General features: G+C 39.5%; 1 protein-coding gene across 1 annotated transcript; it reads left to right on the top strand.

The window, feature by feature from the left end:
• The first annotated feature begins 367 nt into the window (after positions 1-367).
• LOC134498549 (interferon alpha/beta receptor 2-like) lies at positions 368-20,243 on the top strand. The gene is made up of 12 exons (XM_063304705.1): positions 368-447; positions 1,565-1,828; positions 4,172-4,268; positions 10,000-10,041; positions 11,391-11,514; positions 12,590-12,758; positions 13,818-14,037; positions 16,250-16,519; positions 16,990-17,132; positions 17,793-17,955; positions 18,160-18,278; positions 19,529-20,243. The coding sequence occupies exons 3-12, from the start codon at positions 4,229-4,231 to the stop codon at positions 20,156-20,158; spliced, it is 1,920 nt and encodes a 639-aa protein (XP_063160775.1). The 5' UTR covers positions 368-447; positions 1,565-1,828; positions 4,172-4,228; the 3' UTR covers positions 20,159-20,243.
• Positions 20,244-27,928: the final 7,685 nt, after the last annotated feature.

Genomic DNA, 27,928 nt, shown 5'->3' with positions numbered 1-27,928 from the left:
TTCAAGTGTGCATGGGGAATCTTCTAGTGGCTACCATTAACAATTTTGGAGGCCTAAGGATTAAGTGTGGCATCCAGCTATCAAAAGGAGTGAAGTGGGTATCAAAGTGCTCAAGCAGCCAAACATCTAACTTGAAAGAAGCTGAGGAAGAAATCAGGCATAGCAGACGCCGCGCGGGGCTGCGATTAATTCACAACACCCCGCCCCTTCTTTCCTTGGCCAAGGCAGCGCTTCTTCGCCGTCTCGAAGCCTGCAGCTCGCGGCGGAGACACCCCCAGCCTATGTATCCCCGCCCCTCCCTCTCTACTTTGCTTTCGCTTTCGGAAGCACGGCCTCGCCGCTGTGAAGCTGGGTGATCTCAGGATCGCCCCGAGCGCCAATGTAACGGCTTAGTTGGCTCAGCAAAGATGGAGTCCGACACAGAGGAAAGGGTCTCTCCCTTGGCAGGTACGCCGGGTACGGGGCTAGATCCGTTATTAAGCGAGGCAGGCAGGCATCCTCGCCCGCAAACTGCTGACTTCGCGGCGAGAGCGGTTGAATCTTGGCGAGCGTCCGCCGCACCCAAGGGAGCTACTTCAGGGCTTCGGCGAGAACCAGGCGTGGCACAGCAGGTTGTGCCCTCCCCCTTAGGCCGGAGTCGGGCGTTTCTCTTCTGCCACTTTGCACGATTAGCAGAGAGAAAACGAGGCTGGGCTTTGTGCTGAAGCAGGAAAAACCGGGCAAAACTCTCCCGCCTCATTTGGCACTACTCCTTTTCAGTGGCGCAGAGCAGCAGCCCAAGGAAGAGGGGCAGCCGCCCGGGGACGCATTAGCACAGGGGGCCATCCGCGTCTTTAGCCCTTGAGACGCCCACGCTCGGACCTCGGCCGCAGCGACCGGGGGATTTGCCCGAGTGCCACGTTGGGGAGTGGGGGAAGCGGAGCTGCAGGCGAATGCGGATTGAAGGCGAAGGTCGCTGCAGCCTCTGCTGCTTCGGGGGGGCCCAAGATGACAGGAAAAGGATACCGATAACTAAGACCTGTATTAGGCCTAGTGTTGATCCAACTTGCCGGCGCTCGCCCCTAAAAAGCAGCTACACGCCCGAGAGCGGCTTGTGTAGGGACGCACCAGAACAGGCCTCCGCCCCGAATGGAGCCGCTAGGTCTTCACTGATGACAGGGAATGGGGGCTGCTTTGCCTTCGGTCCCAGAGAGCTCCCTTGATGCTCCTGATGGTTACCATCTACCATCCACAAAAATCCTCCTACCATCAGGAGGGTCCTGAGCATCTGCAGGGCAGCTGCCTTTGCAACGCAGAAGAAGCCCCAAGACAGCTTTTGCTTACAGAATTAGGAGAATGATTGTTTGTTTATATTTGTGAGAAATTCAGAAGCTGTGTTGGCTAATTCTCTAGCAACTGAACTTCAGACTGGACACTAATATTTTAATTTCCAGCATTGGTTCCTGTTACGGGGGTTCTTAATGTAAAGTATGGCTGATGATCAACACTATGTTTTTAAAATATAGTGAGGACAGCAACAATGCTTGCTTGTTCCTTCAAAAATTATGACTGTCCTTCCATCTAGATTAACACAGTGCACATTAGTTCCCTGTCTGGAAATTTAGCACAGATGCCATGGCCCTTCAGAAAAAGGAAGTGCGCGCAGATTTAATATTGTTTACACTCAAGTGTGTTTTTGTGATCTGGTTTCAGTGCCAGTCACTTCCCATTTGTTCTGGTGAGAATCAAATAGTTGTTTCTAAAAGCTTGAGTGTCTTAGACACTTCATTTAAAAAGCTTTCTAAGACACAGCCCTCTTAGGCCAAGCTTCATGGAGACATATTTAAAGGTAAGGTGTGTGTGTCCTTACATATATTATGGAATACAGTATATGTATCATGTGTCCTGTTGTCACAGCTTTTGGAATGAATGTTCTGTCTCACCACAGTCATGGTCAACTTTTGTGGCTCTGTAGATTGTAACTAGTAGCAGAACAAATTCTGCCAAATATTAAAGATGTTCAGATGTTTCAAGGCTGAAACTTTCTGATCCTCAGACATCCCATTCCAATCTCAGCAGGGGTTATTCCAATATCACCAAAGTATTGCAACATCTGGATAGGCCAATCTGACTTTACCAGAAGTTGTTCGATCTCTAAACACTTTGTACACTTCTAGTAAACATTTCAACAGATGAAAAGGGTTATATAGCAACATAACTAGACAACCACATTCTTAGGTGATTGGGCATGAAAGCCTACATTTCACTACTGTTGAAAGTCCTTGGTCATAATCTCCAAAGCTGATTAATAACTTTTGTTTTAAGCTTTTGGTGTTTTGAGTATAGTTTGGTGGCTATTTCTGTATGGAAAGATAATTGCCTCTGACAATTTAGCAACATAGGTGGATATTTAAAGGTGCCTCCATAAGAGACCGATATTTAAATCTAATGCCTGCATGGCCCAGGGCATTGAGATTATTGTGAAACTCTGAAAATGATATATTGGTGCATTAGATGTGAAAGACCCAGCAATAATTTCCCACGTAGCAATTTATATTCTGGCAAAGAACACACCACCTCACTTGACATGATGTTGTGCTGTTGTAGATCCTCATTATATACTTTGATTAATATCAGATTGCAGAATACTTTGCCCCTGGACATCTGACTGGCCCTTTCCCACCTGACTTTTCAAAAATCTATAAAAACATGGGTGTTTCATCTGGCCATAGAGGCTGGAATGCAAGGAAGTGTTTGCTTCACCCCTGGTGAAGAAGTGTTTTGATTTGGGGCTGTTGACTGTTGTATTCCCAATTTTTACACATTTTTGTGGATTTTTAAATTACTATTCATATTGTTTTTTGTCTGAGTTATTAAGATGGGAATTGTACACCAGCCAGAGTCGGCTTGAATCAGAATGTATTGTAAGACTTGTAAAACAAATAAACTGACAAACAAACCAACATTAACAATACAGGTTTGTAATTGCTTCCTTACATACAGTTTGATAAACAGAACCTCTCCCTACAGCATAGCTTTATCAGCTTTAATTTCCCTTTGCTTTCAATGCTATTAGGGTTGGCTGTTGATTATGTTAATTATACTTTTGCCACATTGAAATCAGGGTGACTCTGTTTATCATGACTACTTTTTATTTCAGTAAAAGCCAAGCTTAGCTTCTTTATTTTCCTTCCTTCTGTATAAATGTGCATAGAATTACTGTATATGAGAGAAATCTATGTGTATATTTTTGTACGTAAAATATGTACAGCTATCGTAGAGTAGAGTGTCTGACTGAGGGTTCCTGGAAAAAAGGAATAGTTCATTTGGCTTCTTCTGACTTTTTATTGCTCTGGTGCATTCTGTGAAGGCATGGACAAACAAATGAGTTCTGGTTTTTGATTGCTAAACCTCTGCCTGCAAAGGACAACATGAGTATTGAGTAACACTGTGCATGGTGGGCTTTGAAAGTACTTAGAAACCTAACTCTTTTAACTGGAGCAAAGAGATAGCACGCACCTGAAATTTCATTTCCTTCCTTTATATGATGTGTTAGTATTCTGCTATAAGTTGCCCGCTAGGAAGGAAATAGGCTAAAGATTTAGTAGAATAAAATCTTGATTTCAGAAATTGAAGAAGGAATTATTAAATGTCATCAGACTTCAACCTTGGAGTGTTTCATTGAATTACATTTCATTGTATCCTTTGGCAAAGGCTTCAGTGAACAGAAGCAGTAGTGGGGAGAGAGAGAGAGAGAGAGAATGAGAGGAAATACATGCACACACACACTTTCTATTAGGACCCAGTACCTCATCCCCAGGGCCACAACTGGGGGGGACAAACGGGGCATGTGCCCCGGGCGCCGCTCTGGGGGGGCACCAAAATGAGCACTGGGGGGACGCCAAAATGGGTGCGGAATCCATGTTTGCCCTGGGTGACACAGACCCTAATTGTGGCCCTGCTCATCCCATGCTTTTCTGGAGGTCCTCCACCTCTTTGGAGCAGACTTGAGTGGCAGAGGCCTGCAGAGAGAAGGGAGATAACTGAAATTTGTTTTCGTCCCCCATTTAAAAACCTCTGTTACATCAAAAAGCCTTCTCTGAATACGAGGGCATAGCAAAGCTTTAACATTATATTACACTGTTAAACAGCCAGGTTTGTTCTCATCTGAACAGCCTTTTATTTGGTGCAGTTGCAGATGCAGAACTAACATCAACACTTATCTGGTAGGATGTGGTTTTGAACTACAATGGCATTTTCCATGAAACCACTGAATTTCTGCAAACTCGGTAAGTTAAGTTTAACTAGAGAGAATGTAGTATTTTGGTTGCCAGTTTCTCCCTTTTCTTCTTTATTGGGGGGTATCATTTAAATGTGGAAAGAGGTTTGCCCAACAGATGTAATGATCACCTCCCTCCATGTGCCTAAAACAAATTGTTTATTTAAAGCAGAATATTAATTTAAAATCTTCAAGTAGATACATTAATTGAAGCAGCAGCAGAAGCAGTCCTACCTGATTTGGAGAGTAAAATTATGCACAATTTGTTTTTAAGTATTTTTAATTACCTTTGAAAAATAATCATTTTCTTTCATTCAGCATTTTTATGATTTGAACATTTTTCCTTTAAGGTCCCAAAAATATTTAATCTTACATAGTTTTTCTTTTTAAGAAACACATTTTGCATTCAGAGATACTCTGAACAAATGGGGCTATCCAGTGGCCTCTGCCTTTTGTGATTGTGGAGACATGCAGACAACACATACGTATGTACCCTTGTCATCTGTGCTCTGATCAATGCACATTTGAGGACCTCATGACAGTGCGACAGAACACAATGTTGCCAGTTTTATACTTTTATATATTTTAACATTTATATTTAAATTCTATGTTTTACAATATGCCTTATTTAATTGGGATGCTTCTGACACAAATGAATAAAAAAATCATAATTGCAAAATATCTTCTTATTACTTATAATCCTAAACTGTGATCTTTAAAGAGCTTTATAAAGGGCTTTGACTCATGCATAAAAGCAGAGTTAGTGCAGCAAGAAAAAAAAAGATAATATTCTGTTCACCATCAGTGGGGGCTTCCTTCACATAAAATGTTGTATACCTTTGAAATTTTTAAAAAAATCTGTTTTTTCCTGCCATTTGTGCTGTGCATAATACATTTCACAGTCAATGTGTTATGTATGGAATTATCTGTTGCCAGGTAATAATAATTGTGATAGAACCAGAGAGTCCATTTTCATGCTCGCTTGAACAGTTTCAAGTTTTGTCTGCACATCTTTGCAGCAACCCAGTCTCCCAATATGAACAACCTTTTCTCATTGATTTGCAGAAGCATCTGGCACTTGCTATTGTGAGGGTGTTTTTTTTCCCTCAGGATACAGTATTCTCCTGAAACTCACATTTGTGTTTGTCTAACCAGATGCATTAGTACATCAGGTGACTGTTTGGAAGGCATTGATTGGCTGATTAATAGCCAATGGAGAATATTTTCTACCTTTTCTCCTAATGTACAGGCTGCTCCCCAGTGATAAAATCGCCTGGGCAGCAGAATTTACCTACAACAGTTAAGGCTGGCCTGGTCACATAAGCACATCTCCAAAATGCAGATGAGGGATTGCAATGAAGTTTTCATATCATGGTACTCTGCAATTTAAGTAAAAAATGTTTAGACACTGTTCTGTACATGGTACATTGGGACAAGACCACTCAGATAAGACCACGATGTGATTCTATGAAATCATGGGCTGGGAGTAAGTTGATAAAAATGGATGGTAACACCGTACAGATCTTGCTGTAAATCCTAAGTGAAGGAAGGCTCATAAACAAAATCTTTTTCTGAATTCTACCTAAGATCACAGAATTTTTTAGCTTACTTCAGGCACTGAGCGCTCTAATTGTGTGTAAAGGAGATAGAAATACAGAATTCTCTAGCCGCAACCACCCCTGGAGCTTCCTAAGTTCAACCAAAAGGTCTGAACAGGGGATGTAACAGTTACAGACCTTTAGTTACTGAGACATGTTGAGTTCCTGATTGCACAGAGGAGTACAACCATGTTCCGTAGCCTTTGGTTATAATACAATAAATATGTATGTAATCATGTTCAACCATATGTGATAACTCCTAGACAGCCTTCCTTCTGGACTGGATTAGGGGAACAGGCAACAGCAAATATTTCTCTCCCCCCTCATGTTTGGATTTGTAATATTTGTAGAGGAGTTTTGTACATTTGCTTTCAAAGAACACTTATGCTTTGCTAATTTATTTATTTATTTAAAAGATTTGTATGTCTCATCTTAAAACACAACTCTGGGCAGCTTATAACAACAGTAAAACCCCAAACTATAAGAACCATAAAACACAACCAAAGCCCAGCGCCTCAGTCATCCCCTTGGTTTGCTCTAACAACCAACACAAAACATCATCACTCTACCCCAGCGCCTGGGTAAAAAACTGGATCTTGATGGCCTTCCAGAAGACTAAAAGGGTGGGGGTCTTCCAGATCACTGGTGGGAGTCTGTTCCATAAGTTGGGGGCAGCCATGGAAAAGGCACGCTTCTAAGATCCCACTAGATGGCAACATTTCAGGGAAGGGACCTAGAGCATGCCTGCCCTATCTGATCTGGTAGGATGGGCCGATACCCTCAGGGAAAGGCGGTCCTGCAGATAACCTGGTCCCATGCAATATAGGGCTTTAAAGGTAGTAACCAGTATGTTGAACTGCACCCAGAAGGAAACTGGGAGCCAACGTAGCTCGCACAACAGAGGTGTAATGTGGGCAAACCTAAAGGTGCCCAACTTTGTGCATGCCGCTGCATTCTGGACCAATTGTAGCTTCTAAGTGGTCTTCAAGGGCAGCCCCATGTAAAGCACATTTCAGTAATCCAGATCATCCAAACAGAAGGTGGCTAAGACATGAGTGGCTGTGAACAAGGCCTCCTGGTTCAGGAAGAGACACAACTGGTACACAAGACAAAGGCCCCGGATGCTGAACTGGGAGTCCTATGAGCTATTACAATCTGATTGAGTGATTATATGACATCAAGCCTGTGTCAACTTTTAGCGATCACTAGATAGACTTTCTCCAGGATGATCTATCCCCAGCCTCCCCCTTCAGGTCTCCCAACTATGGCACACATCATCTCTGTAACTGAATCTATCCACCTTGTTGTCCTCTTCTTCTCTTTTCTTCTACTTTCCTAACATCATGACTTTGCATAATGTGTCCAAAATATGATACAGGTAGTCCTGACGGTAATTGGGGAGAGGGTACTGCTGCAAAGTGCATGTGGGCTGTGGAGAGGGTGCTGCTTTCCAAGGCCTTTTGCTACCCTAGCAGGTGCTAGTCTGTGGTGTATTTCTTAACTGCTAGTTTCTTTACTATTGATAGTTGATTTTAAAAGACAGAAGCTATCCACAGCTTCACTGTCCTCATTGTCATTTCTAAAGCTTATTGCTGTATCTGTTGTCATTAGTTTAGTCTTTATACTTAATCATAGTCCAATTTTTTACTGTGCTTCTTGACTTTCATTATTAGAGCTTATACTTTCAGCCATCAGAGTATGTCATATGCATAGTGTAGGTTATTGAAATTTCTTCCTCCAGTTTTGAAACCACTCATCTTCCTATTCAGCCTCCCTCAATATAAATTCTATATAGGGGGTGAATAAATAAGGAGAAGGTTTATGATCATGTCTCACAGTCTGGAGCCAATCAGTTTTTCCATGTTTCATCAAGACTGGCTTCCTGTCCTACATACAGATTTCATATGAGGATAATGAGATGTTCTGGGATTCACATTTTTCTGTGGACATTCCAGAGCTTTATATGGTTGACACAATCAAAGGGCTTTCTATAACCAATGAAGTACATATTGACTTCTTTTTAATATTCTTTGCCTTTCTCAATTATCCAGCACGCTTCAGCAATAATGCCTCTTGTTCCTTGGTCTTTTCTAAAACCATCTTAAACATTTGGCATCTCACCTTCCATGTAGGACACTAATTTGTGTTGGATGATACTAAGCATTATTTTGTTAATGTGTGAAATTAAGGTTATTGTACAGTAGTTTGCATACCCTGATTTGGAATCTGTCCATGAGCAGTTTATGATCTGTTGGCCATGTTTTTACTCTAATAATTGAGTTCTTCCACCTCTTTGTTCTTCCCTACTATTTTCAGCTTTGGCATTCCCATCTCCAATCCCAATCAGAACATCTTGTTTGCATGTTCAGTCAATTTCAGATTGAACTTGACCATAAAACTCCTCAAGTTCCTTATCTTCTGCATCAGTGATTGGAACATAAACATGGATAACCATCATATTAAAGGTTGTCTGTGAAATCTAATTGATATTATTCAGTCATTGTATCCAGCAGTCTCTTTGCTATATCCTTCCTGACTATGAAAGCAGTTGCATTCCTTCTATGTTTTTCATGTTTTAAGTAGTAAACAGTATGATATTCTGACTGAAAATATTCAGTTTCAATCCATTTCAATTTGCTGATGCCTAAGATGTCAATGTGTAGTAGATTCATGTCATCTTTCACTGTGTTGAACTTTCCCATGTTCATACTTCTTACATTTCCTGTTCCCACTGTAATTCTTCGTTGTCAGCTTCATGTTTTCTTTTCTTGTATGGCAGCATCAGCAATTAGATGTCCTAAAGACTTTAATCTAACAATGTCATAAACACCATTAATATTCCAAAAGATCCTCAGCTCTTCCTCAGTAGCTTGTTGAGGGCTTGTCTTTAATTTGCAGACCTTTTTAGCTGAGCTAACACATTGTACTAAGCCAGAGTTTGTGTTAATCATGATTTATTGAACAAGCTATAGTTAATCTAGCTTTGATCTAATGCCTAAGCCAAAAAAAATCATGGCTTGCAAACAACAGTGGCTGGGTTCACGTGTTGTACTAAGCTAAAACCACCTTATGGTTTTGTACAATATGTGATGTTCTGTCCGATAGCTTTTGCATCTTTGATCTTAACTTCATCTACATCCTATTTTTTAGCTCTTCCTGTCTGTGAATATTTGGTGAAAATATAGCTTTTACAAATAAATAATATTACTTTGTAGTTCTGTAAGTCTCCTGACATAAAAGAAATGGTCTATAGCTGCTACAATAAATGAAAAAAATACAAAAAGGAAAAGCAAATTTCAGTCTTATTTATTGCAGTGAGAGAAAGCCAAGTGCCTGACTGTTGTATTAAACAAACAAAAATAAAAGATGCACTCCAGTAGGGTGTGATCCAATTACAGGTAAAATTAAACAAAGGTTGAAAATTGCACAAATACTATAAAATCAATATACACCATAATATATTTGTCATTGCCATAAAAATACCACTAACTAGTATAAAATCCTATACCTATAACCTGACATTCTTCCACCTGACTTTACTAATAAGTTTTATAGCAGGGTAATCCTACCATCTAATTTCTTTCCATGGTTCTCTGTTTCATTTCCTGCTAAAATTTTTGCAATAATAGATAACCTGGATATCATTATTTGTCTAGAAGGAAAGAATTGTAACAGAGAAGCAAAAATCCGAAATCCAAATAAATCTGTATAATTAATGGAATTAATTATGCAAAAGTATATGATGGTTATTTTACACTTTACTGATAGCAGTTTCTAAATAAACTTGAATGTTTTGGAAAGATTTACAGATAAAAAGCCATAAAGGAGAGAAAAGTATGGTCGTTTGTGTGTTAAGAGGACAAACAGTAAATGAAACAGAGAACCGTGGAAAGAAATGGGGATAATATACTTTTCACCACCTTCCTTGAAGACGATTGGATGCCCAAAGCTGCTTAAGAAGTGTTTTCTGACATGACACTGCATAGTACAATTTTCAACAAAATATCTCACCCTGTCTGGGACAAAGCCATGAATCTCTGATGCTAGGTTCTATTCTATATAAAGTACTTTCCAGTCAGCTATTTATATATAATCATATTATTTTTAGTGTTTTTCTTAATATATGTTTTGTTTAATTTATAGTATACATCAGTGCAATAATATCTACTTTTAGCAGCTTACTTGGTAAGTATTTTTCTTGTACTGTAGAGAACTTGCTAGAGATGAGCTCTTACTAAAAGCAACATCCCTGCAAATGATATAAATTCTGTCCATCAGTCTATGTAATGCTATGGCAAAGCATGATTTAGTGTGACATATCCAAAGATCAAGCAAGCCTCTGATTCTCACATATCCCTTACTCTTTTTTATCTTTTTCTTGCATGGCTTGGAGGAAGATTTTGGAAGTGTTTATTTTTAGTTTCCTTTAAAGACAGCTGATGTCAAAATGAGGCCACTTTAAATCGTGGGTGATAAAGCTGGATTGCTTAAATTAACCAAAATCCAGTTTTAAAGAAAAATACTGCTGGGGTGGAGGGAACATGCAAAGCTGATGCTTAATTGACCCCTTCTAGCTTGGGTCTGTCAGGCTTTCTGTTCTATTCATTAAAATATAATTAAACAACATCAACATCATCATCAACAACAACAATATGATGTTGGGAGGCTAAAAAGCAAATCACCAGCCTCCTTATCTCCAAGAGTTCCTTGGGCCCCAGATCAACCCATAGATATTCTTAGAAAATAAACATGTTGATTGATTGCAGTCTAATGCCTGTTTCAAAATATACATAGCTGTTCAAAAAGAAGTGGGGACAAAAGTACATTACACAGGACCAGGAGCAGCCCGGGTGGTTAGATGGAGTGAGAGAAAGCACCAATTTGCATTATGGTAAATGGAATGTTTTACAACTATTCATATCTATCCTTGACTCTCATGATGAATATGAGTAGTTGTAAAAATAAAATATGAAGGCATTCTCCTCCATGGGAGCATTTTTATGCTTGCACCTATATAGGCCCTCAATATTCTAAAGGTATCCAACCAACCCTGTATTAAACTAAGTGTTAATGTGATATGCAGACATGGCTATTATGGCTTGCTGAAACTGTTCTTGTCCACAGAAGCCCAGGGAAATCTCATTCTGTTTGTAATAGAAGCCAGCTACTGTATGCACTGTGCTGATTTCTCTTACTTTCCAAAGCTACTGTATTTTTTCACCATTTAAAAGATGGTTCTTATTCCCTTCGCTTTCTTCTCCTCCTCCTCCTCCTCCTTTTAGCATGCTTCTTACTTTAAAATAAAGGGGGCAAACAGTCTGCTTGAAGCATGAGGGGAGGGATAAGATAAGTGACTAGTTTTGGATTTGCTGGTAGACCTGTCAAATAAATTGTGAAGAAGGGCAGTGGCAAGAAGAGGCTAGACTTGAGCTGTGGGAGAAATAGTCATGGTTTGTCCTGATATGTTTGTGTGTTCTGAATGTGTTTTCTTCCTTGATTAATATAAACGAACAGAGTCTTTTTTTCCTCACAAGAAACTTCTGGGCCACGACTCAGTCTGGAAATGAAACGGCCAGAGGATTTTGAGTACTTTTTATCATGGAAAGCGGGAAATAGTTCAAGGACACCAGCATGCTACACAGTGATGTATAAGGAGAGGTTCCTATCTGTTTCCTATTTATATTTATATTTATATTTGTGTGTGTTTGTGTGTGTGTGTGTGTACACACACACACACACACACACACATATTTTGTAAATGTTTATAAATAATCATGATGGACAAAGCATTATTTTTAATACAGGTACTTAGATACTGCTTCAAGAAAAATCAAAACAATGCAACTTTTCAAAGGCCAACAGATTTATTTGGCATAACTTTTGTAGATTGGAGGCAATTTGATCAAAGGCTTGGGATATTATCCCTTATAAATACATGGTACAGTTGGGGTGGGTAATCATTTTGTGGCAGGGGCCACACTTAATAGTTTTAGGAATGGCAAAGGCCACAGAGCAAAGTGTCCAGGCTATGACACCTGCTTGAGTAGCTCCAGATTTTTCAGTGTTTTCTTGAGTTTAAGGTAGAGTTTAAAGAGGCTTCTTTCTTTAATTCTATAAAACCTATTATTGGGATTACAATTGAATCTTGTCAGTTTCCAGTCTCAAAATGATAGAAAACTATGAAGCCGATTTTAAGCAACTGGAGTCAGAAAGGATTCTGGGTGCTGTATATACTTGGAGTATATAGGTGCTACCCTGTATGAACCTAAAACCAATTGAAAACCATGGGGCAAAATAGCAATGGAATCCTTGGTGTATTCAGGGGAGTCAAAGGAAGGCAAGTGACAAAAAGTGCATTATGATGTCATGATGCAAACCTGTGACCGAGGCACTTGCATCCAACACTGGATACAACATGCCTATTTTGTAATTTTATTTGTCGTCATAGTTTTTACTAAGTGCCTATGAATGAAACCAAAAAACAAAACAAAACCCACAGTCTGATATTATCCAGTTAAAATGTAAGAGTTTGGAAAAGCCCAAAGTTATCACTCAGTTGGTGATATGTTCTCGTTTTGTATAAATAGAATAAACCAGTCAGTCATTATTACTGTCAATGGCACTTTTTCCTACTTGATGCTGATAAAGCTATAGCAAAATGGCTGCATTTGTTGAATGGCTGGGAAATTCTACAGAAAATGGAGGAGAAAATGTCTTGCTTTATTTTCTTTAGTAATGTTGACTGTAATTTACCTACCATGGGAACAGAGTTGAAATCAGCAGTGAGAGGCCAAGAACAAGTTAATTCTTACAACAACTCCAGGCAAGTAAAATACTCTTTAGAAGTTGATGCTCATATCTATATTTGTCCTGATGGTCTTTTTACCTCAGGAGGATCCAGTGTATAATTTTTGACCTCCTGCTTTCTGTGTTGTTAAACACAATATTTTATATCAATAAACAATAGGCCAATGAATTTAAAGATTATAATGTATCTTAGCGTTGCTGGATTCCACAACATTTGCTTTGGGGTGTGGGTGAACCTGGGGTTCAAAATTAAATCAGAGAGCATATGTGGTATAGGTATTGGACTGTGCTGGAAGATCCAAGTTCATGTCCCCATGTGACCATGGAGTTTCATAAGTGATATTGAGCCAGTTCTTTTTTCTTTTAACAAACTTCCTGAGAGGGTTGCATTGTGAGAAGAAAATAATAGGAGACTCCCATGTGTCCCATTCTGAACTACCCAAGATAAGGCAGGATGTAAATGTAATAATGAAGATAGAAATAAAAATAAAATGTGGGTGGAAAAATATCAGCCATGAACTTGATTATGTATTGCTCTATTCTTTGGGAAGATATGGTTTTCATCTTGTTGCCCATTTACTCAGTCTTCCCCATTTTTCTGCTTCAGCATGAACTGTTATGTTTAGGACTTGGGGCTTTAGACAGGCAGTGTAATACACGTAGACTGTCCCTGCATTTTAACTGGGTTTACACAGTGCACTGATCCTTAATTGTAACTTGTCAGATAAGTTACAATTGATTGGATTCACCATCATAATCCATAATGGATGAGTTCACAGTCATGCTAAGCGCAAGACAAAGACACTATTCTCTGGCTTAATGTAGTGTATTAACCCAGCCATTAATTAAGTCAATAGTGATCACCAAAATAAAACCAGTCTTAAATGTCCTGTTCAGAAAATTGATTTTAAAATTGTGCTCTACCCAGTATTCAGGGGAAGAAACTTACAGGTATGGAGCTGTGTCCTAGAAAATCTCCTTGCCTTTCCTCAGTGCCTGGACTAGCCATCTCCAACCTGATGCCCCCTGCACATATACAGCGACTGCCAGAAGGAGTGTACCAGTTTGGGAAAAGCTGCCTTGGGCTGTAGAACTATAAGGAAGGTTCTCAGGGGAGTCTGATGTCTTTATGGACACTAGAAAACAGGGGGTGATTCATGGTTCTTTCTGGTCGATGCTTGCATCTCCATCACAGACATTCTCTTTTCCCCCCCACCAGGTCGCAGCAAAGTCAGGATCCAGACCATCATGTTCTAGGACCATGGGAACTGGCTACCTGTCCAGCTTTGTCAGAAGCAGATGCACAGTCACCAGAAATAAAGTACGTTCTAAGGTGGAGGATGAAAAGAAATTCTCAGCAGAAACCCAGTAAAGGCATCTGAAGTTCTAAAAATAAAGGACCTTGAACATTTCCATGGAAATCAAGAAAAATTATCAGCCAATCCAAGAGTTTGAAACTCTCCACCCCCAAGTGTCTCCCTCCAGAAAAAAAAACTTTCTTGCCATCAGTTCTTATACAGGTGCATGCAAACGTTTAGGCATCCCAGTCAAATTGTCTGTTCCAATGAACCTCAAGTGAACAAAAGGTGATATATGTCCTATACGGTACATAGTTAAACGTGGCACCTTTCTGCAAATTTCAATGCACATTTATTATTTATGCACATTTGTTTAAAGCTTCAAAATAAGAAAACAGTAAACATAGCAGGTTCAGAAGTTTGGACACTTTTCCAACTTTGTAATACTTGCTGTCAGATGTTTCCTGTAACCAGTTAAGAAAATCTTCTGAAATCTTCTTCCATTCTTTCTTGCGGTATTCTTCTAGCTCAGAAATATTCTTGCATGCATTGTATTTTTGAGATAATCCCACAGATTTTTAATAAGATTCAAGTCTGGGGACCGTGAAGGCCATACCAAAGCCCTTATTTTTGTTCCGTGTAAATATTTGTGGCTGATTTGAAGGTGTATTTCAGACTATTTTCTTGCTTGTACATGTATATGTGTACATACTTACCAGAAGTCACAGTTTAAACAAGAGCAGGGGAAGTAAAAACGTCATCAAACTCTGCAATACTGAGACTCTCTGAAGTGATAAATGAATGTGTGTGATACCCCCCATAGAACTAAATAACACATAATGTCAAAGAAACAAGTAAAACTGCTGTGATTGGTTAATATTTTGACAAATAGTTAGGCACAGGGGTTTAATCGTCTCTTGAAATTTGCTCTGGGCTTTGTTCCCCACTTTCTCTGCACAAACCTGCTGCAGGCTTGCCTAGACAAAATGTAAATGAGTTTGGACAGACCACCCATTATGCTTCACCAGCTTTAAAAAAAAGTAAATGGCCATCTAAATTAATACCAACCTCCCAGAGGTCATGACTCATACTTTATCAACACCTAGGTTAAGGGAAAAGAGTGGCTAGAATAGGAAGGGAAATGAAGAAAAAGGGAGGAATAAAAATGGATAGAGATGAGCTGCAGGGAAAAGCTCACTAGGCAGGGAAGAAAGAAAAGCATTAAATTCATCAACCCTCCCAAATAACAGCTAAACCTCAGGCTAATCTCCAAAAGTGATCTCCAGGAACAGTGCCTGGGTGTTTGCACCTCTTGCCCATTCCTTTGTTTTTAATAGCATCTGTTATTCTTATCAGTGAATGTAAGAGGATCATCTCCAAGATGTACTGCCTACAGGTCTGATGGAGAAGCAGCTCAAGACACAACATGGGACTTTGCTTTTATACATGATTACAGCAGCAAGACTTTTATATGCATAGAGATGGAAAGATCCACAAATACCTACACTGGAGGACTGGATTATCGAACTGATGGAACTGGCCCAAATGGCCAAGTTAACAGCGCTGATAAGAGAAAATACTGTTTCTGGATTTGTTTCTACTTGGCAACCACTTTTAGACTACTTGCTTGTGTCAGAAAAAAATGAAGTTTTGATTTTGGGTTTTAATGATTAAATGGTTTGATTTGATAGAAATAATGTTACTAAGAGTTAACTAATGGTAAGAGATTATATTGGTAAATGTATTCATATCTGTACTGGAGAAGGTTGGAAGTCACTTTCTGTTTCTGTTCTCTGTTCTGTACTTTTATAGTTCATCTTTTTTCTTTAGTTCTGTAGTCTATCTGTTCTATATTCTATATTTTGTATTTTAATTATATTCTGAAAACTAATAAAGTTATTTTTTTTTAAAAAGATGCACTGCCTACAGGGAGACCTACAAATATTTCTGAGCTAGAAGAGTTCTGCAAGGAAGAGTGAGAAAAGATTCTAAAAGTGAGAACAGAAATATTCTTAGTTATAAGAAACAATAAAGCCATTATTTCTGCCAAAGGAAATATTATAAAATTGGGTGTCTATACTTCTGTAGCTGCCACATTCACTGCCTTCTCTTTTTGAATCTGTGCTCATAATAAGTGTGCATTGAAATTTGCAGAAAGATGCTATATTTAACTACACAACATGTAGAGATTCTGGCAGCTACTGTTCAACTATGAATTCATTGAAAGATGAACATAAAATTTTACAAGGGTGCCTAATCTTGTATAGACTACTGTATACATAGCTAATTTGGACCAACATTTTGGCCAATTATCATGCATTTCTTTGGAATCACTGTTTTCCTATTGAAAAAAATGTATTCATTCTTGTTTCTATGTAGTTTTCTAAAATCAAGCTACCAGAAAGTCCAGGAATGTACCCATATTACAAGGCCATTCTGTAATCTAACGAATGAATTTGCAGATTTTTGCAAAGGATACATGATTATCATAGTAATACAATACACCAGCAATGGAATAAATTATTCAGATGGTCTGTCTTTCAGTCCATACTTTTCACGTAAGTAATTCCTTACTTTTGTTTGAATTGCTATATGTTAATTTTATCACTGAGATCTCAAATCAGGTCATCTTCCCTTTGGGGAGATAATGGTTTTTGTTCACTTGTCAAGAGAGTTGGCCTTGATGACCTTTATCTCCAGTTATATTACACATTTAACGAGATTTTTAAAAGCCTATGCTAGAAGTTAAGTGTTGCACAAAAGATCAGGTTCTACATTCAGGGCTGACTTTTAGAATCAAAACTGACATTGATGATTAAAGCAAAACAATAATAAAAAGTAAAAAAATAAAAGAATAGTATGTATCTTTCTATTGAAAACATTATTTATAAGAATTCAAATAGATTTTATTAGAAATCCTATTTCCAAGCTATTTACATTTTAGAATGTTACATTTGCTAAAGGTAAAAAAAAATCTCGATTGTCAGGAAGTTGCACTGATAATTTCTTTTATTTACTTTTTAATCAGGATGCTTTAGGCCACCCCAGTTTAATATTTCTGTTTGTCAAAGCTGTGTAAACGTCACCGTGAAACTTTCACCTCTGTTACTTAAAGTTTATCAAGAACTTCATTATACAATCACAGTGGAAACAGCTGATATCAAGGAAAATGTAAGTAGTATATTATTAAAGAACTTCTTAGAAAATATCAAAGGGAATTCACTTCATAATTAAGAAACTTGCTAAGTTTTCTGCTGCACTTTATAGTATTATATATCTCGGCTTCAGATGTGTTGAACTCATATGGTTCTCAGCCACTTTGACCTTGGTTTCTTCCACAATTCCAATAGTTACAGTTCAGTGTTTATATTCACTGGTACTGAATGGAATGATGGAATCCAGATGGACAAGATTGCTTTTTATGGGTTCAGAGCTCCAGCTAAACTTGCTGGATTGAGTTGTTAAGACTAATATAGGAAACATACAAGTCTATAGAGTTGAATTAAACTAACAAAATATCAAAAAGCAAGACAGTACATTGGCATTGCAATGTCATACAATTCAGGAATACGAATTGCAGGAATGAAATATTGCTATTGCCATTGATATTATGGTTATTGTAGTTATTAATAGTAGTGGAATTTAGAGCACTTCACAAAATATCTCAGTATTTCTCTAACCCCCATATAGAAGATGATATTCTTAAATAGAAAGCAAGTGCAAAGCCATTCCTTGATTTCAGGTCAAAGTGAGGTTTCACCAGCTCACATCATTTATCTCTATCTTTTCAATGCATTTTAAAACAACTGACCAATTGTTTGTCTTTTACAGCGTATTGATAATAAAACCAAACATGACAGTTTCTTCACTGTTCTTGAAGATTTGCATCCAAATAAAAATTACTGCATTGCTGTTCATGTGTATACAGTTCATAACAAGCAGTGCACTTCCACCATTCCAAAATGTGTTATGATTGACTCCAACAATAGACAAGGTACAATGAGTTATGAAACAAGGAAAGGGAATGGGTCAGAACTTGTTTTATTTTGTGAAAAAGACTAAACATTGAATTTGTTTAGCATTTCAGCAACTTTTGCATGTTTATATTATAGGTCTTTATCTCCCTGACAAAACCAGGAAGTTTTGTAATAATCTGCAAATGCACTGTTGCTTAATGAAATATCTTTTTAACCTGCAGATCATATTATACTTTCAATCTTGGCTGTATTAATGGTGTTGGTAGTGGTACTCTGTCTGTTTATCCTGCATAAGACTGGTTTTATTTTTTTAAAAAGGAAAAAGTGGCCACGTGTCTTGGTAAGTAGTGTGGCAAGATTCTTTCAACTTACGATTGGTATGTTTTGGGGCAGTTCAACTGGAGATGGTGAAAGGGATTCCCAGAAGGGGCAACATGTCCCTTACATTCCACTGAATGTTCCTACGTAGACTTGAGGTGATTTAGCTCCTGCGTTAATTTAACTAATAAGCTTATGGGAAAGACAAGCCATTTCTATCCTAATGGCTATGAGATGCACACCGCTCTTCATTTTAGTCTCTTATGTTTAGATGTTCAGTCAACGTGCCAAAGGGAACAGCACTCACAGTTTGCTTCTATCTCCTCTCAGACCCACGTGCATTTTCTGGCTTCACTTCTTTGGCAGAACCTGAAATACAAGTGGGTCTGAGCTTACAATCAGGAGCATGCACATGATTTAAGAAGGCTTCTCTACAGTATGTAACTTCAGACTTGATTTAGAAGCAAGTTTAATTTGTTCTAAACAGCCAACTGGTAATCCCTACGCTGGATTCTTACTTTGAAATAGACAGGTTATGTTGTTAAGGCTAAATGAATTCCCCCTTAATTATTATGTGCTGCTTCTAGATATGATTAGATACCTATATCAGAGATGAGGAAATGTTTTCTGTTCAAGGGAAATCCATCTCTCCATCTAAGCTGAGGGTGTGGTTAACAGTAACATCAGCAGAGGAACTCTGTTAAAGCCCTGCCCTCTGATACTATTTATCTCTCGGTGCCAAAGGGCACAAGGTATGTGTCAGAGAAAAGTGGCATCTGTCACATGCTTTCTCTCATTCATTAACTTCGTGTGCCAAACAATTCATGTGCCAAACAAGGCTGCAAGAATCATCTCTGTTTCCTACTGGAAGTGTAAAGCCACACTGAATCCCAGCACATGCCATCTCATAACTTCCTTAATAGAAAGAAATGAAAGGTGGTGCCTTAGCTGCCAAGAGGTTTGCTGACAGCTTCTCTGTACTTTCCACAGTCCATTTCTTCAAAACACATTTTTCCTCGTTAAGGAAGAGGGGAAATAGGAAGGGAATTCAGTGCAGAGTAATAGAAGAAGAAAGTGTTTTAGATTCTCAGAAGGAGGAAAGGTTAATAAAGCCCTAGCATTGAAGATGCAGAAAAGCAAAGACATATCACTGAAAGTGAATGGAAATTGTAGGTTTTAGGGTTAGGGCTGCCGTCTTTTATCACATACCAATAGTTTTGAGGGCATCTGTGAATGTTTGTGCATGTCAACATTTGTTTTGACTTTTCCCAGATCATCAAACATAGCATGGCTTATTCAATCTTTGGATCGGATGTCGAAGAAGTGCATAACGTCCAAGTCCAGGAAAGTAAAGAACAGCAACACAGTGAGGATGAGGACAGTGAAAGTGATGTTGAAAGTAACTTCGATACTAAATGTGGCACCTTGAACGAGATTTCAAAATTCTTCTCTGAGGTAGACATCACTCAGAAGCTGTCCATAGGCTGCTCAGCTACTACAAATGAGCTGACCAGAACATTAGATAATACAACAGAAAAAAATCAGAATGATATTGACAAAGGCAGCCCAATTACCCAATTATATCCTTCTGAAGTGAATTCCACCCATGGAGCAGAATCAGAACGTAGAGGCTGCTTAAATGTAAACTTAAATACTGTGATGCTAGGAATATTGGATGAAAAATTGGATTTTTCTACAACATTTGACCATGAAGATATACCAGACTTGAAGGAGTCCTGTATTTCTGATGCATTTGAACCAAACCATTTCACTGAAATGCCAGATAGGCAGAGCTTTGATGTTCAAAGCCCTCTTTGTTCATGGGAAAATCTTAGTGGGTCTGAAGACAGTGAATCATCTGATTCAGAAACAGAATGTACCACTGGATATATGAGAAGATGAATCCATGAAAAGATATGTGTGTGTGTGTGTGTGTGTGTGTATACGTGTATATGTATACGTATACGTATATATGTATATCGGAAGGTCAGCTGTTCGAATCTGCATGATGGGGTGAGCTCCAGTTGCTAGTCCCAGCTCCTGCCAACCTAGCAGTTCGAAAATATGCAAATGTGAGTAGATTAATAGGTACTGCTTCGGCAGGCAGGTAATGGCGTTCCATTTAGTCATGCCGGCCACATGACCACGGAAGTGTCTACGGACAAATGCCGGCTCTTCGGCTTTGAAACGGAGATGAGCATCGCCCCCTAGAGTCGGACACGACTGGACTTAATGTCAAGGGAAACCTTTACCTTTACCTTTTATATGATACAACAGTTTATTCCCACATAAAAAACTGAGGAGCATATGTTCTCTAACCTTGCCAAATACAGTGTTAACTCCAAAAGCACACAGTATCACTATACGGTTGGTTATTCACTTTTTAAAATACGATCTTTAGGCTAATACAAGTATTTCTGAGTAGCAATAACTTTTCCTGAAAACTGGAAAAATGATTCCAGCCTTCTGTATAGTTGAATAGATTTAATTAAAATACATGAGTCCTGCTAGACTGGTGGGTTTTGCCATCTGTCAAAACTCAGGATTTTGCCAGTAGATGATGGGCACTATGTGGGTGTGCATGATGAACTGGGAGGGGGTGGAGAGAATTGTCCCACTGGATCAGATACTGTAATCTCTCCATCTTCACCTGTTACCTGTTGGACTGTTTTCAAAAGAGTGGTGAACCAGTGTTCAGATGTGGTCAGACTACAGGCAAACACAGAGAGCTTGTGCCATGAAGCAGCAAAAAAAAAAAAAAAAAATCCAGCTTGTGCTCTCCTGTCTAACCCCCAGGCAGCTGGCTGGCAGGTAACACACAGTCTTGTGTGAAAGAACCCTATCCAAAGCAGAATGATCCTGGGGGACAGTGCCCAGGGGCTGGGTGAGAGGGGCCATATCCACACAAGGCTAAAGTGGCCAGTATGTGCTAGGTTGATCAGCCCTGAGGGTAACCTGAGCCTGCCACCCATAGAGTGTTAGATGAGGCACATCAAATTGTTCTCATGGTGAGGCTGCTGTGGTTTGTTGGTCATTTAAATGGGAAAGCATCAGGAAAGCTTGGAACAACTAGGACTATCTCAGGTATGGGAAGAGATGAGATCAAGGCAAACTTCATGAGGACGTGGCAGAGAAACAGTTGCCAGGGCATGCTCATACCATGGCTAGGTGCATGTTAGCCCTGTTGGTAGAGTGCTAGGAAAGCATTTGGCCCAGGAGAGATCAGAAAAGTCACACACCAGGCATTTCTATAAAAATAATTTTATTTACAGAAAACAAACATATTTAAAGGCTGTTTGCTGAGAGGAGAGATTTCTCTCAGCTGCATATTCTCTGCAAGCCTACAGAGAAGGGAAACTGAAAACTAAAGTCCATGCAAGTTCTTCCCTTAGGCAATGCAACCATTAACACATGAAAAGGGGACAATTAAATTCAACCTCTTCACCCGTCCAAAATGATTAGTTACCATAGTAACCTTAATCTGTAGTAGAAAACATATTAACAAACCCTACATGGTAGACCAGACTAAGAAACCAATGTCATATAGGTCAGGACTACTTTTACTGTAACAGCTGTAGTAATTGAATCTTGCAAGTCACTCACTTTATCTTTGTGTGAACCAGGGAAGGCCTGGCTGAGACATTTACTTAAATTAGTTTATTGGAATAGGCTCAAACCCCACTTACCTGACTGTTGCCTTGGTAGTGACTCTTCCTCCTGTCCTTCAAGGTCATTCCCTATTTTTTTAAAAATTATTTTCCTACCTTTATTATTTTTACAAATAACTCAGGGCAGGGAACATACCTACTACTCCTTCCTCCTCCAATTTTCCCCACAACAACAACCCTGTGAGGTGAGTTGGACTGAGGGAGAGTGACTGGCCCAACGTCACCCAGCCGGCTTTCATGCCTAAGGCGGGACTAGAACGCTCAGTTCCTTCTACAGTGCAGGCGGGAAAGGCTCAGTGACAGCTTCCTCCCTCCCTTTGAAAGGCACTTTAGGAGCAGTAATTTAGAACAGAGAAACATTTAACTTCTATTTCTTCATTTCAAATTGTCCCTGAAATGATCATGAGATTCATGATAAGGAACAGTGTTGGCACTCTATTATCTGCATTTATACTGAATGTGGAAATTGGTTCCTATGGATATCATTTTATTTAAAAATATATTTTTTAAAAATATAATGTAATTACGTAAGTTGTAAGGAACTGGAGCTACAGTTTATAAAGACATTGTGACTAGCAAACTTTTTTTTCTATACTTGTGTGGATATTCTTTGTCCTGTCATCTCCAAATTAATGCCCTCGTGATCTGTTCTAGCTGAAAATTCTAGAATCTGCAGCCCCAGCACATCAAGAGGAAGCCATCAGGTCTAGACTTTTCTTCTCTTTCATGCAGCTAATGCAGATATTTGTCATGCTGTTTTAGAGATAATTCTAAAAATTAGCTGCTTTCTCTAATACTAGGGTTCTAGATGGGCTCTCTACAGTAGCTAGTATTAGACTTATATTGAGGTATTACACTGTCTAGAGTTTTTGTTTCATATTTATTCTTTCGTTTTTAACAACTTTAAACTTCTTAGTACATGACTTTATTAATACCCTGTGATGTTTTGTGTGTGATCCCTGATGAAACGTTTTGAGAACAATTGTCTACTTCTTTTAGAGCAGACCTGCTGCCAGCAGGGCTTCCAACTTGCTGTTTCAAATAATCCTTCCTGAACAGTATACAAAATGTTTGTCCATACATTTCCAGGATATGTAATGGTAGAAAATTCCAGCCACCCTTACACAATAGATTTTTTTTTTTAAAGTATATTTCTTAAAATATAATAGCTGTACTACTTATTCATTATATTGCAACCTTTTCAAGATATACTACTAACAAAATAAGTATCTGAAGTTTAGGCACTTTCCTATAGATTTTTGTCCACTTTCCAATAGAATTTTTAACACAGAAAAATTAATTATGTACAAATGAATTAAAGGAGTAGTTGAATCAAACAGTTTAAGAACCACTGTACTATTTAAAGCAAACTTCCTTCATATACTATGGCTTGAAATTTCGCTATCAAGCTCAGTAAAGCAAATTACTGAGTGGGGTTTACGTGTCATAAAGTTCTGATTAATCTAAAAAGGTGAAAGCTCCTGAACTCCTCAGTTATGTTGAGTAGGAAGGAAGAACAGCAGTCCCTAAGCTGTTCCTCCTGAGCCCTTTATAGTATTTGTACCTCCTAACCTACCTCATTAACCTCATGTATGATGGTATCAGCAAAGGATCGTTACCTTGTCGTGGTGCTGGAGCTTGAGCACCTCAATGATGCCATGAGCCAAACCATGAAGGGCCACCCAAGACGGGAAGGTCATGACAGAGAGGTCAGACTAAATGCGATCCCTGGGGAAGGTAATGGCAATCCACCCCAGGATTCTTGCCGTGAAAACTAAATGGATCAGTACAACCAGAGATATGTCGGTATACCATCGGAAGATGAGATTCCCAGGTCAGAAGACGGTCAAAATGCTACTGGGGAGGAACAGAGGATGAGAACTAGCCCCAGACGTGATGACACAGCTAGCTCAAAGCTGAAAGGATGGCTAGCGGCCGACGGTGCTGGTGGTGAACGGCGAATTCGATGTTCTAAGGATCAACACACTGTTGGAACCTGGAATGTAAGATCTATGAGCCAGGGCAAATTGGATGTGGTTATTGGTGAGATGTCAAGATTAAAGATAGACATTTTGGGCATCAGTGAACTGAAATGGACTGGAACGGGCCACTTTACATCAAATGACCACCAGATCTACTACTGTGGACAAGACCACAGAAGAAATGGAGCAGCCTTCATAATAGTAAAGTGGCTCAAATCTCAATAAAATAGTTAAGAGCAGAGACATCACACTGACAACAAAGGTCCGCATAGTTAAAGCAATGGTGTTCCCTGTAGTAACATGGCTGCGAGAGCTGGACCATAAGGAAGGCTGAGAGAAGGAAGATAGATGCTTTGGAGCTGTGGTGTTGGAGGAAAATTCTGAGAGTGCCTTGGACTGCAAGAAGATCAAACCAGTCCATCCTCCAGGAAATAAAGCCAGACTGCTCACTTGAGGGAATGATATTAAAGGCAAAACTGAAATACTTTGGCCACCTAATGAGAAGGCAGGACACCCTGGAGAAGATGCTGATGCTAGGGAGAGTGGAGGGCAAAAGGAAGAGGGGCCGACCAAGGGCAAGGTGGATGGATGATATTCTAGAGGTGACGGACTCGTCCCTGGGGGAGCTGGGGGTGTTGACAACCGACAGGAAGCTCTGGCATGAGCTGGTCCATGAAGTCACGAAGAGTCGGAAGCGACTAAACAAATCAACAACAACATAATGGTATATCCTATTCCATCCCGGTATAAAATTAAGACTTTGTTTCAAGCAGTAAAATGTCTTGCATCAGCTACTCTTTGAGCCTTGCTATAGTGTCATGCAATATTAAGCATTAAAAGACATTGAAATGGCAAATTGCTGGTAATCTTGGATTTTCCAGCGGGGAATTTTTCATCTTAAATTTTCCACCTTTGGTAATTTATGAGCCTGGCATATTTGCATCTCATGAGGGAATTTCCAACCACACCCCTCAGCTGCTCACTTCTTGCATTTCTGACTTTCTGTTGCAATACTAGTTCTATTTCTGTCTACTTTTGAACTATCTCAAGTGAGAAAAAATGTTCAGATCTCATCTGTCCCTTCTGTTTTAAGAAAATAAAAAGATACAGAATTAAGATAAATCAAGGAACAATTAAATCAGTTTTATTTATGCTGTTATACGGGGCCTCTGCCATAATGTAAGACAACTACCCTAACAATAATCATATTCCTCATATGCATGTTTTCAGAGAAAGCTCTCTGATACCAAGCACATTTTACCTTTAGACCTGTTTCCTCATATTTAAAGCAAGCAATGTGTTACATTTGTTAGATGCAGAATTGTTTACACAGGTTAGATCAGGAAGATCCAAGTTCAAATCCCTATTCGTGTCAGGCCCAGCCCAAGAATGACAAAGAATCAGTCCAGCTCAACTTCAGTTCTTTATTTGCTAACGCCATACAGACAGAATCTTGCCTGACTAAAGCAACTCTACCTAACCTAAGGAGAAATAACCTGAGAAAACTCTAGGGTGGGGCTATTCTGAACCTTTTAGTTTTCCCACAACTGCCCCCTGGACTATGTTTCCGCTTATCTCCTTCCCCTTCTTGGAACGTGCTCCCTCCTTCCTGAGAACCAGCGGCACTGCAGAAATCCACCACATCACCTCCCCCTTCAGAGATACATTCCATAACAATTCAATTATGAACCTCAGCAAATATTCTATCAAGCATTCTCTCTCAGTTTAATATTGTGCGCAAGATGGGCGGCAAAGAAATGTAATTAATATCCTTTATACTAAAGCCACATAAACCCTTTTTTGTGTGCATGCGTGCACACCTTTGAGTAGATGTTGACTCCTGGAGTCTGCCTGGAGAAGTCCCTGCAGTTTTCTTGGCAAGACTTTGGAAGTGGTTTGCCATTTATCTTCTTCCTAGGGCTGAGTGAAAGTGACTGGCCTAAGGTCACCCAGCTGGCTTTGTGCCTAAGGCAGAACTAGAACTCTCAGTCTTCCAGTTTCTAGCCTGGTGCCTTAACCAATTAGATGCTTTCAATAAGGTGAGTTAATAACGTATTTAGTGCAAGCATACATTGAGCTGCCTAAACAATTGTCCCCTCCTGCACAACCATTTTCTCTTGCTTATTTTGTCAGAGAGCCAAAACATCTACATTTTCTTCCAATTGCTCCTCTTCTGGAGATGAGTTCATGTAACCAACCCAGCCTCAATCAGTGATAGACTCCCAGGGGAGATACCTGGTCTTAGGAGGGAGAGCAGCATCCTCAAAATATTCTCACCACTACTGTCAGTGAGGTCAATCCATTTTGTTAGCCATCCAGGACAGCCTTTGTTAGGCCAGGAAATGGTGATAGAGTAATGGCTGAGCTATGCAAAAGACTCCTAGGAAAGAAAGGCTCTAAGGTACGCTGAACATATTTTCTTGGAAAAAAATAAAGGACAAATCTGAAAAGGGGCAATTCTGAAAGAGGCTCATACGGGGAAAAAAATGTTGGGTTATAATTTTGCTCTACAAAGGAAAATTCAAGAGCAAAACCAAGAAAAGCTTTACAAAAATGCATATTCTAATAAAAAAAATCAAACGATATGTAAATTTATTTTTTAAAAGACAATTCACTTTCCATATTTTTCACATGAATGTGAAAGACTGTGCGTTAAGTGGTACCATTTGTACAGTAGAAGTTAAATGACCAATAAAGAACAAAAGTTAAGTTTTTGAAAAATAAATCTAAAAGGACAGCTTTTTGAAATAAAGGGCTGTCCTTTATAAGAAAGGATGTATGGTCACTGTACTCTACGGGCTCCCTCACCCACTGAGTTGAAATGTCCTCCACCCTCAACTTGGCAGGAGACTACGCCAGCGTGAAATTTCTTGTCCTGATTGTATCTGCCTACCCTGCCTTTTTTGCCTCTATTTCCCAGTCACTGCAAGTCACCAGGACAAGGTAATGGTAACCATTTCCAGTATAGTATCTTCTTTGTATCACTCAGCCATTACAGTGATACCAAGTTTGTTCTCATTGTTATCTTGGCAGAAAGATGGTTGGATGACTCTAGAAGATGTAATAAATTGCTAGAGGGCAAATGACCTGAAACCGGAATATCTTATTTACTTTGAGGCTGCCCCTGGACAGTGGTGGAATAATCTTGCAAGGCTGGTGCAGCTAAAGATGAGTTAAACCTGTCTCATGAGCTGGGGATGAGAGGACAGCACTGTCCTGGGGCGTGGCAGAGAAGAGAAGTTTTGTTGCAGCATGTTTGGGTTGCTGTTGCAGCAAAGGAGAAAAGGCTTTAAAAGACTACACTTTTTTTTTCAAATAGTGATTACATATGCAGATGCTTGTTCCATCTTGCTGTAATATTGAAACTAGGAACAAAAACTTAGTTAATATACTTCCTCTTTATAGAAATTGGGTTGGAATAAGGTAAATTAATACCCTTTCTCTTCATGAAGGAGTATTAGGTATGTTTGCCACCTTGAGTTATTTATAAAAATAATAAAAGGCAGGATAAAAATTAAATAATGTTTTGCTTTTTTAAAACAAGGACTTGTCTGAAAGGAAAGGCAGTGACCTCAAGGAGAGACACTGCTAAGTCAGCGGAAGAAAAAATCCAAATACAGCAACAGCGAGAAAGATTGAGCTCACTCTAGATTTGCCAGCATTAAAACGCTTTTGCACCTACACGCTTTCTTCAAGCGAAGCTGCGATTTAGTTTCTGCGGGGGGAAGGACGTCGCAAGCCACAGTCCCTTTGCCTCTTCCCTATAATTCACAAGACACACAGCCTCGCCGCTTGCAGCTCCAACCTCTTCCCCATAATTTACACTTCGCTTTATTTGCCTTCAACACGCAGGAAGACGCGGACGGAGCCAAGGAGTAACAGTCAGTTGCTAGAGGCGGCTGCTACCGAGCCAAGTTCCTTCGCATTCGCTGTGGAAAGACGCCGGTAGGTAGCACCTAGAGAGACGGCTGCTCCGGCGACGAAGGCGGAGCTTTGCTCTGCGCTGCTGGTTCGACGCGTTG

Source organism: Candoia aspera, chromosome 5 (assembly GCF_035149785.1).
Source record: "Candoia aspera isolate rCanAsp1 chromosome 5, rCanAsp1.hap2, whole genome shotgun sequence".
NCBI classification, from domain to species: Eukaryota; Metazoa; Chordata; class Lepidosauria; order Squamata; family Boidae; genus Candoia; species Candoia aspera.
This window is presented reverse-complemented; position numbering and strand designations above follow the sequence as displayed.

Bases quoted from the DNA above. Each gene is read 5' to 3' on its own strand.
- LOC134498549 (XM_063304705.1), top strand. From the start codon at position 4,229: ATGGCATTTTCCATGAAACCACTGAATTTCTGCAAACTCG. The intron at 14,038-16,249 runs GCATCTGAAGTT...TACATAGCTAAT, and splicing joins TCAGCAGAAACCCAGTAAAG to TTGGACCAACATTTTGGCCA. The intron at 17,956-18,159 runs GTACAATGAGTT...TTTAACCTGCAG, and splicing joins TGACTCCAACAATAGACAAG to ATCATATTATACTTTCAATC.